Source organism: Salvia miltiorrhiza, chromosome 3, assembly GCF_028751815.1.
Source record: "Salvia miltiorrhiza cultivar Shanhuang (shh) chromosome 3, IMPLAD_Smil_shh, whole genome shotgun sequence".
Taxonomy (NCBI): Eukaryota; Viridiplantae; Streptophyta; class Magnoliopsida; order Lamiales; family Lamiaceae; genus Salvia; species Salvia miltiorrhiza.
The window spans coordinates 41,674,839-41,686,019 of record NC_080389.1 but is presented as its reverse complement, the minus strand read 5'-3'; the positions used below and the strand labels follow the sequence as shown (position 1 = coordinate 41,686,019).

At 33.4% G+C, this 11,181-nt stretch overlaps 2 protein-coding genes across 2 annotated transcripts; one reads left to right on the top strand and one right to left on the bottom strand.

The window, feature by feature from the left end:
- The first annotated feature begins 4,783 nt into the window (after nt 1-4,783).
- Nucleotides 4,784-6,231, top strand: LOC131014147 (60S ribosomal protein L37a-1). The gene is made up of 5 exons (XM_057942022.1): nt 4,784-4,923; nt 5,446-5,485; nt 5,687-5,775; nt 5,860-5,942; nt 6,023-6,231. The coding sequence occupies exons 1-5, from the start codon at nt 4,921-4,923 to the stop codon at nt 6,084-6,086; spliced, it is 279 nt and encodes a 92-aa protein (XP_057798005.1). The 5' UTR covers nt 4,784-4,920; the 3' UTR covers nt 6,087-6,231.
- Nucleotides 6,232-6,895: 664 nt separating this feature from the next.
- Nucleotides 6,896-10,806, bottom strand: LOC131014146 (casein kinase II subunit beta-1-like). Its single transcript, XM_057942021.1, has 5 exons — nt 10,241-10,806; nt 8,674-8,892; nt 8,101-8,210; nt 7,850-8,015; nt 6,896-7,350 (listed from the first exon to the last, which is right to left on the bottom strand). The coding sequence occupies exons 1-5, from the start codon at nt 10,473-10,475 to the stop codon at nt 7,220-7,222; spliced, it is 861 nt and encodes a 286-aa protein (XP_057798004.1). The 5' UTR covers nt 10,476-10,806; the 3' UTR covers nt 6,896-7,219.
- Between the last annotated feature and the right edge of the window lie 375 nt (nt 10,807-11,181).

Below are 11,181 nucleotides of genomic sequence, written 5' to 3'. Positions count from 1 at the left end.
GGGCGTAGCAGGCAACAGCTAGGGTTTTTGGGTGCAGCCAAGTTGCTGAGATTTCTTTCCACATATGCTTAGCCCAAATCAAATATGCATCTCATAACTTTGGCAAGTAAATTAGGTCAGATCCTCCTATACATGGTAAGTGGATATCCGCCTCATTCTTTCCTTATATTGATGGGTGCGTGTTGTGCCCTTGCACGCCAGGTTGTGCCTCAAAGTCAGCATTATAATTCTTCTTAGTTTTTGTTCGACCTCTGATTTGCGATTGTGCCCGTGAACACCAACTTTTTCCGATGTGCCCTGGAATGCCAAAATTTGCTCTTGTCTCGCTGTTGTGCCTTTGAATGCAATTGGATCCCGCACAGTACTTGGTCTGGGCACAGGAATACAACTGCTGTGCCCATGAATGATCTCAAATCTGTGTCTCTTTTGCGGATTGCAGCATGTTGTGCCCAAGATCCTATCCACCTGTCCTTATGCCCAAAATGTGTCATCCCAAACACAAAAGACACAAAAACACACGAAAACAATACTCGATCTAGACCTAAAAGACACACGAAAAGAGCACGAAAAATGGGCTCGTCACTATGTCATGCTCCGGCTTTTAATTACTGATTAAAGGATTAATCTTGATAATTAGGATTCTGCATCCATTTAATAAACACGAATTTATTGAAAATCTGTTGTATTATTATTTTATATGTGAATGATGTGCTCAGAATATAGCTGTAACACCCCGTAGTTTTCTTATTACTTATATTTTGAGATTAGCCTATTAAGAGAACTAAGATGAAATTTCTCAGTAGATTGAGATGTGAGTATTTTAGAACTCAGATGATGGAGCTAGTGAGTAAATCACTTTGATAGATTGAGATCAGATAGAGATATTGATTGAATAGAGAAGATGATATAGTTTATGTTTCCGACTTAGGAAGCATATTATTTTTTAGATGAATTATAGTGATAAGAATTATGATGATACCTAACTAGAAATATAGTCGAGGTGAGTGAGTAAAAAATCACTAGAGAGATAGAGTCATATTAGGGAGACAAGTAAATTGACGTGAGATTTTGATCGATTGTGATGTTACATTTTGAGTGAGATTATTTAATTGACTATTTTGTGACTGCTTGATACATGTGTATTTTGATTGAGTGATTTATGATTTTCCTGAGCATGTTAGAATCCGAGTTATTTTAAAAAATTTAACGAACGAGATTTAATATGAATGTTAAATTAAAGGTTACAAAAAGATCCTTAAATCGATATAAAAATTATAAACAATAAATTTGAAATGAACAAGTTATGATCATTTTGTTTTCGTTTGTTAGTGAAAAAAATAAGTATATATCATTTTTTTCTTTTCAAAAAAGTTTATAATTTTAAATTTAAATATTTTTAAATTACAGTAGTTTCTAATGCAATTAAGAAGAAGGAAATTTATATTAATTTTAAGAGTTAATATATAGAAGTGTCCACTTTCATATTATAAAATTAAAATCCAGCCTATGAAATAAAAATATTAAAAAATGGCCAGTTTTTGAACAAAAGTACAAAATTACCCCTAACATTAAAATATAAAAATTTAGTCACTCATCCTATAGCCAATATATATATATATATATATATATATATATATATATATATATATATATATATATATATATTGCCCCCTACACTGCTTCACCTCCCCCCTCCCCCCACTCCCAACCCCCCTCCGACCACCCACCCAAAGCCAATTTTTTTTTACTCCTCCCGACCACCCTCCTCCAAGCCAAATTCTGTTTTTTTTTACTCCCCCCACCCCCAAGCCAAAAAAAAAAAACTTTTTTCTTTACTTCTCCACCCCCTGCCCACCTCCCCGACCCCCCAATCACCCCCGCCCTGACCACCCATCCCTAAGCCAATTTTTTTTACTTCTCCACTCTCAAGCTAATTTTTTTTTATTACTTCCCCACCCCTATGAAATTATTAATGTTTTTGAATTCACAATTAGATTTATGAATTCATAATTTAATGTTTTTAAATTCACAACTTAATGTTCTTGAATTCATAACTAGATCTATGAATTCACAACTTAATGTTCTTGAATTCACGATCAAATCTATGAATTCACAACTTAATATTCTTGAATTCACAACCAAAATACATTCTAGTTTTAGTTGTGAATTCAAACTTTAAAAACTCAAATTCAGAACTACTCCCTCCATCCCATGAATCGTTACACATATTCCTTTTTGGGCCGTCCCACGAATATTGACATATTTCCAAATAAGGTAATAATTAATATATTCTCTCTCATACTTTATCACTTTTATTACATTCTCTCTCCTACTTTATCACTTTTATTATCTTCTCTCTCATATTTTATCACTTTTATTACCTTTTCTATCCTAATTTATCACTTTTATACTCCCTCCGTCCCACCGTTTGAGTCCCTTATTCTATTTTGGGATGTCCCAAAATGATAGTCCACTTCTTAAATTTAAATTAAATAAAAATATTATTTTACTAAACTATCCTTATTCAATATTTCACTTAATGTAGTTAAACATAGGATTAAGTGAGATGATTAAATACATGCATCTTCCTTAATGTTATCTACATTAAATAGAACAAAGGGAATAAGAAAAGAATCGACCATTGATGTTTCATCACTCTACCCATAAACACTCTATTTTATAAATACTCTAACATGATTTGTTAGTAAAATGCACAAAAGTTGAGGATAAAATAAAAACTACGAAATTAAATTACAAGATAAAGTTTTGACCACTAAGTAAGTCATATAGAAAATCAAACTTCATTAATAAGGGTATAATAGACAAAAAACACATAAATTAATATATCTAAATAAAATTAAATGTGTTTTCTTAATATGTGTGAAAATTGAAAGGGGACTCAAACGGTGGGACGTAGGGAGTACTTTATTAACTACACACTTAAAACACTAATCTAAAACTCCTTAATTCCCGTGCAGAAACCAAATGTGTCAAGATACGTGGGACGGAGGGAGTATTTGAATTCACAACCAAAATAAAAAAAATTGGTTGTGAATTCTACTGATTGTGAATTCACAACCAAAAAATTATGGTTGTGAATTAAATTCTTGTTGTGAATTGGACTGGTTGTGAATTGGACTAGTTGTGAAATGCACGAATTTTTAAAGGGGTGGTGTTTAGAGGGTAAAATGGTAACATTGGCCATTTTTTTAATTTTTTTTTTATCTTAGTGGACAATTTTTAATTTTACTAAAACACAAAGGCTATTTTCAAAATCCACTCTAATTTTAATATGAATTTATAAATAAAAAATTAGTTATATCTCTTAAAATTAGAATTTAAAATATTATATAGATTTATTTAATTATGTATATGAATTATTTATTTATTTATATAAACATATTTGTTGTTATATTTTTATTTTTATATTATTCATATTTTTTGAGTTTATAATTAGTTTTGGGTTGTTTAAACATGAATATTTAATAATAATGTAGTTTGAATTTTTAAGAGATGAAAATTGTTATATTAAATGATGACTATTAATTTTGTTATATTGATGGTTTAATGTTATTTGCTCAAAATGAGATTGATTTAATTTATTTGCTATACAATCTATAAAATTTATTTATTATTGTACGTGTTGTATTATTATTATTATTATTATTATTATTATTATTATTATTATTATTATTATTATTATTATTATTATTATTATTATTATTATTATTATTATTATTATCATCGTTGTTGTTGTTGTTGTTCTTCTTCTTCTTCTTCTTTTCTTAACTCGTATATAGTGGAAATAATATTGTGAACAGAGGGAATATGATAAAATTACCTATTCTTGGTCTCGTTTTAAAGGGTGTGTTGGCTGAGCTTATAAGCTCTTCAAAGTAAGCCCCTTTAAGGTGTTTGGCAAAATAAGCTGTAAAACAGTTTATAAGCTCCAAAAATAAGCTCTAAGAGCTTTTAAGCTCTACAAAAAATAAATTCCTCTATCCCAACTTATTTTTTTATAATCTTAAATGCAATAATTATTTTACAAATATTTTTTAACGATAATTTATTAGTTTCATCATATATCATTCAAGTTCATTTTTCTTCGATTTTCTCTCTTAATAAAATATTTTATTTCTCTAGCAAAAAATTCTCTTTTTAGCTTATAAGCTCGATAATCTAAACACTTTGACAATTTATAATTTATTAAGAAATAATATCTTATAAGCTCCAAAAGCTTATAAGTTCTTTAAAATAAGCTTATCCAGTCCCCAATGGGACACCAAGCGGTGCGATCTCATGTGTGTGAACAGTGAGATCCAGGGTTCAAACCCCACTGCTCCCCCTCCCCAACTCCCCCAAGGCAAAAAAAAGGCTTATCCAAACACCCTCTTAGTTTATAAGCCTACGTTTGGTTGAGTGTTTTTAGAGGTTGGAAAAAGATTCAATTAATTGAATCCATTACTTGTTATTTGGTTTGGCTAATGAGTTAACCATTACCCTTACTTGAGGGTAATCCAATCACCCAATTTGTTACCCCTCAAAATAGAGGGGAAACAAAAGAAAGATAATCTCATACTGATGATTCATTTCCATTGTTAAATCAAACACTCAATAAAAGTAATAATTATTATTTCCATTCCATTATTTTATTTGATTCCATTTCATTTCCATTCCTTTGCTTAACCAAAGGTGCACTAAATATCTTTTTGCTTTACTGATATATAAAAAAGCCCGCACTAAAAATACAAAAGCCCATAATAGATTTGTGATATCCCGGTAATAAATGGACCTAAATAAAAGTTGGGCTACAACAATTTGATAGCCCAAGGTTTCGCTTCTATATAATCATACAGCATTTGCAGTTTAGGGTAAAATCTAGGGTTCCGTCTGTCAGTCGCCTCTTCTCGTTCACCTGCAATGGTAAGCTTCTCTCTTTCTCCGTTGAAGCAACTAGATGCACGTACTCTGCATTTCATTGGGTCTTGCGTTATTATCTGAACACATAAACAACAACGGCAGCTTATGACACTGTTTTCATTTCCTTTCCCGCCTTTGATTTTGGCAGTTTTATGGTGGTTTGTTTAATTGATTTGGTGTTAATCAGATTGAGCATTTTCACGTGTAATTTGATTTACTTTGTGATTATGCGTTCCTTGTGTTAGTCGGTCGATTTGGTTATCGATTTTCGTTGCTTTGCACATAATTGGGTCGCGCGCTAGAGAAACTCTCAAAATTAGAGGCAGATTTTCTTATTTGGAGTGTGTTTTATTTCAAAATTCAGTATTTCATATTTGATAGAAAAAGTTGTTTGCTTTAATGTTCAATTGATTGGATTCATCGTTGCCGAGCTATTAGCTTGTGTAAGTTTTTTTTGTCAGTTTTGCACGTCTAATTAAATATGGTTATTTATTAACATTTCTTCACTTTATCTCCTATGTATAGGCCAAGAGAACCAAGAAGGTCGGTATTGTCGGGAAATATGGTATGTTCAGTTCTGATTCTTATCATTTCGATCAATTTACCACTGTTTCTGATTCGTTTTCAATCTCAAGTATTGGACACATTAGTGTAGTTAATAGAGAAAGATTATCTTCTATGCTTTTTACTTAATATTTTTTTCTATGGCTTTTGCTTAATTTAGTTGTGCCACATTATTCTAAATCATGGAAATGCTCCATAACAGGAACCCGTTATGGTGCTAGTTTGAGGAAGCAAATCAAGAAGATGGAAGTTAGTCAGCACAGCAAGTACTTTTGCGAGTTTTGCGGCAAGGTATGCAGTTTAATTAAATTCATAGCTACTTTTTTATAGTGTCAGTATATTCTAATTCTGTAAATGCAAATATTGTATCTTCAGTATGCAGTGAAGAGGAAGGCAGTCGGCATCTGGGGTTGCAAGGACTGTGGCAAAGTGAAGGCTGGGGGTGCATACACAATGAAGTAATCACCCTTTTATACTATGCTAATGGTTCTCTTTGCGCTCTTTTTTCTTATTCGAACTCTGTTCTTTTGTGTAACAGCACTGCCAGTGCCGTGACCGTCAGGAGCACTATCAGAAGGTTGAGGGAGGCAACTGAGAGTTAGATATTAGTCAAGGCTGAGATTTATTGAATGTAGTGAATTTTGGTTGTTGTTTCTCATTTTCAATGAAAGTAACTTTAGACTTGGATGCTTATGCTCGTGTGAGACCCTACTTTTTCTTTAATACTGAGGCTGATTTCCTTCAAAACCGCAGCCATAGCTCAATTTTGAATGCTGTTTAGCTATCATGCATATTTGTTTGAATGATATTTTATTTACCTAATGGCCTTTTTATTCAATATCTCAGTAGTAGTTCCTTTGCCCATGTGATGTTTACTGTTAAGCTGTTTTTCTTCTAGGCTAGTTTTCTAGTTGGTTTACCCTATTCTTTGCATGACCAGAGTTCCTTGCAGTGAAGTAGCATATTTGGTGGGTTGTGTTTTTCCTGCCTGGTGATTTCACTACCTCATTCTTTGATATCTTGTTGATCCTCCTTTGTAAGTGAATTTGTGTTACCTGTTATCAACACGTCTATTGAAAGATAGTGCAGTAACGAGTTTGGTAAATCTTGTAGAGAAGAAATAGCATTCCTGATTAAAATAATCGCCCAGTAACATTTTTGTAGTTAAAATTTGATGATGACTTTGTCCAGAAAGGTATATAATATTCATAATTTCTTGGTGCTGTTTAAATTTTAATATACACATTTATAGATAACTATATTTCCTGTGCAATTTAGATTTCAATATATTCTGATAAAGATGAAAATTTACGGCATCATTCCAAAGACAAGATTGCACCTTTTTTGCGATATAGTAGAAATCATGCGTTTCGGTCAGCCGACTCAGCCCTAGTCTATATAGATACTGCAATTGGGGCTAAAGTTGTCTTCAAAGAAGACTACATCTAAATACAATCTTGCAAATCTGCTCCATGAAAAAATATAGTGCTGATGATATAAGTGTATGCACACAGGAACTACATGAGTAAGTACTTCAACATTTCAAGAAATTAGCTTACATAAGGACCAACTTGCTTCACAGATATGCTTCTCCTTGAATCAAACAATTGTCATTCAATCTTGTTCTGCCTCTTCCTGGCCCATCCTGCGGCCACTCGTACACCACATACACCGGGTACGCAACATTTACCCAACAAATATAAAAGCTCAACTGCATGTGATGGAGACTCATTCATCAAGGCTTGTGGATCTTGAACCCAAAAACTCTGGGGACATAACTCTGCACAGGCTTCTGTGGCTTGAGGTGCCCATAGGTCATCAAAAACAGATGTGGGAAAGTGGTTCCGAAATATGCTCCATCAATATCTATGCTATAGTCAAGGAAAGCATCACCAACGGAGTCGCAGGCACAACAAGCAATTTAAACATGATTTTCCCACAAACATATTCAGCATTTTGTGCCTCACATCTAAGTGCTTGTTTATTCTTTCTTTTTGATAGTAAATTTTCAGGCAGTAACCACCAGAGGAAGAATAACCCGGATCAATTCTATAACTAGCTATGCAGAGGGAAAACAAAAAACAAAATATGCCAAGAGGAGCTTCAGGAGGCTTCAATTATTGTTCCTGATCTCAGCAGACTCGGGTGAAAACTGCGGATCATCAAGAAAGCAGGATTCTATTAAGACACATGACTCAAAGAAGAAACAGAGAAACTGTTGTGCAGAAATTAGTCCCGTGTTAATGGGTTTTCTTAATGCCATCAATGGATGTTTAAGTGCATGGGTAAGGAAGAGTAAACTGCACCAAACTAGAAGATGAAAAACTTCAGACAAAAGCATAGAAGAATAAGATATTAAGGATACTGCCTTGATACTTGGATCGGGGATAGAAAATATCTTCACATTTGGGACAGTATATTTTTACGGTACTGGAGCGTGGAATGTCTGACTGTCCGACGGGAAGACAAGGTTGTCCACAGCAATAAACTCTCGGACACCTTCCAAAGTCATAGTTCTTGTACTTCTCTAACTGTTTTAAATTGCAGCTCAACAAGTTAGATACAGTAACTAAAGGACAAGTTAAGACAAAAAAGCTAAATAAGTAAGGATAATACCATTGCAGCCATTCCCTTGGTGGTCAAAATGTACCGGACATGGATAAGGCCATAGAGCATTTCAGCAGCTGACTCGACCAATTCATTTTGTTCCTCAGTAAACATATCGCCTACATACATTCCAAACTGGAGACTATTAACACTAAAACCATTCCACTTTCAAAAGGTATCCCAAGTGAAACACCAGATACAATGATAGAAATCAAAAGAATCCAAAACAAGGAAATACAGAAAAAGTAACACACATAATGGCAACAGTGACCAACAATAGCATGCAGCAATTCATGAAACTTACAAGGAAGCACAATTAACACCACTAGATAAATATTCATATAGCTATCTGGAAATACACGACAACTTTATCACTAACTAAAAACATAATTCCACCAGAAGAAATGAATATGGCTATTAAAATTCATGTGAACGATAACACTTTAGAATGAAAGAATAATTTTCAAATGGTTACTGGTTGATCATTAATTAAGGCTTGCAAAGAATAACACAAAACCAATGCTCAAAAGACTGACAGATCAAATAATGCCACTAAGTATGCAAACATTAAAAAATGCCTACCATGAGAGGATTCAACATCCAGAATAAGGTCGAGTGCGTAATCATAATATGGAACTTGACTGCTCAACCCACAAAGATTAAAATCGTCTTGGATATATTCATCATCAACTTCACAGAAGAATTCATTTCCACGCAAGTTGCAAAACCATGAAATCCAGGATGTATCATCCCCATCAGAACCACTGACATCAGACTCTTCACTGTCTGTGTCCGATTCATCTGCAAGAGTCATATGTAAGAAAATTATTTTCTTGTTCAAAGAATGCATATCTGGACTGTATGAAAGAGAAAGCAAAAGCGGATAAAGTGAACATGCAAAATAAGAGGATAACTGGATAAGTAAATGCTCATGCGGATAGCGCGCACAGCTATATACACAATACAGACAGAAATGCACATACACATATCCAGAACCAGCTGTGTCACAAACCGCATGCAAAGACACCTTTTAAAGTGCAAGATGCAGGACTGGCAGCATGTGTCACAAAAACAAGGCCCAAGTTAATGGCCACAACAACTTGTATCCAACCAAATTTACATTTAATACAAGCCTTTTCACTAAAATACAATCAAAATGATAGAAATTATCAAATAGAAGCCCAATTTAAAAATTTAAGGAATCAGCCTATTCCAGTTCACAAAAAGGATCTTGTTAATAAAAGATAGCAATAATGAACAATGATATTTAAGGACATCAAACTTCCATACATTTCTCGCATTTTTAAACAAGCCAACAAGTGAAACCTGAACTAGAAAATGCACATATTCCATTTTGGTATGTTGTTAACATCATGTGGATTGTCACTTGTAACTCTACACACCTAAGGACCAAAAATGAAGCTGGCGCCTGCCCACTACAAGTAACTCAATATTGTAGATGAGAGAAATCCTGAAGCATCCATATTTTAGCTCTCGACTGATAGTTGGAATTTCAGGGCATAACCAGAGTTTATGAAGTTACTGACTGACGAGATTCTGTCAATACTTCTTCAAAACGATCCAAGTGACTCTGACATACCATCATAATGCTAGTAAAGTTTGCCTAAACTAGAAATGCTGAGTCTTGGATACCCATTAAAATTCTCAAAAACACTCCACCAAGAAGGAAATAAAAAATAGAAGGAATGAGCACATCGAAATCACAAAACTAGAAACCATCCGCAAATGTCACAGTTATTAGCCCCAAACTCACCTCTCGATCAAATGGTAAAGAAACTATCCAAGACACACCCAACGAAAGATTATACTTAAAATGACAACCCATGACTCCGAGCAACTACTATGCTACATTTACCCAATGCTAATGCTAATGGAATAAAAAAATATAATAATTTTAACTCAAAAAACTTGACACATTTACCCAATCATTTCAAAACTCAAAAACACCAACAAAATTAATACATTCAGAATACCTTTTCATTCAAACAAAAGCAAGAGAAGATCAAGTAATCAAACATAGCATTTGCAGATCGCATCATAACCAACTGAAGCAACACAAAATAAAGCACAACCGAAATAGGCAAACAACGGACAAAAGGGGGGGGAACAAACTCGAGGAACAACGTACCATCCGAACACTTGTTCTTGTCGGTAGTGAGGGTGGAGGAAGAGCGATTATTTCTAGGGTCAATATGCTTCCCGACGGCGGCGGAGGTGGAGGGCACGGCGACGGCGGAACCCTTGTTTCTGGAGGTGGAAGGCGAAGACTTTTCCAAATGTTTGTCCAAGGCGTCGTTGATTCGCTTCCGATCCAACATCTCTCCGCCCTTAGACGAGCCCACTCCTCCTCGATCTCTGTACATGTTAGCAAAGGGAAAAATCAAATTGGCCAAAATTAGCAGAAGGGTATGGGGTTGGAAATGAGAATCGGAAGATTGAAGGAAAAAAGGCTTAGATTTGCACAGTGTGTGCGATGAGGCGAGACGGAGAGAACTAGGGTTTCTTTCTAAGCTACATCAAGACAGAGAAGAGAGAGAGAGAGAGAGAGAGAGAGACTCTCAGCTGCGATGCTGCTCTTTCTTTTTCATAATTCTCATTTTCATTTTCGATTTTTTTCGTTTCCGTTGTGCCGATTGAGTTTTCAGATATTTTTGCTTTTCGTTTTCATTCTATCTTTATTTAATCAAATAAATCAAACTACTTTTTTTTTTGTGAGAGATAAATCAAACTTATTTTAACTTTTTATGTTTTACCAGCATATGCACTTGTTAGCTAATTGCTATGCACAAAAAACGTTTTATATTTTTATATTTATATAAAATAAATATCAATTTAATTATTATATTTATAGATATAATAAAAAATTAATTTTAACTAAATATATTTGAGTTGATTATTGAAAAAAAATCTCAATAATAAAAATTGATATTATAAAAAAGAAAAAAATAATAAAAAATTAAAATTAAAAGAATTAAAAAATAGATTTATTCAAAAAAATATGAGTGAGTAGAGAATTTTTTTTAAAATTATAATCTTAAAACAAATATAATTTTTATATTTTAAATCAAA

Bases quoted from the DNA above. Each gene is read 5' to 3' on its own strand.
- LOC131014147 (XM_057942022.1), top strand. The intron at 5,486-5,686 runs GTATGTTCAGTT...GCTCCATAACAG, and splicing joins CGGTATTGTCGGGAAATATG to GAACCCGTTATGGTGCTAGT. The intron at 5,943-6,022 runs GTAATCACCCTT...TTTGTGTAACAG, and splicing joins GGGGGTGCATACACAATGAA to CACTGCCAGTGCCGTGACCG.
- LOC131014146 (XM_057942021.1), bottom strand. From the start codon at position 10,475: ATGTACAGAGATCGAGGAGGAGTGGGCTCGTCTAAGGGCGGAGAGATG. The intron at 8,893-10,240 runs GTACGTTGTTCC...TGACTCTTGCAG, and splicing joins CAAGAACAAGTGTTCGGATG to ATGAATCGGACACAGACAGT. The intron at 8,211-8,673 runs GTAGGCATTTTT...GAATGTATGTAG, and splicing joins GGATGTTGAATCCTCTCATG to GCGATATGTTTACTGAGGAA.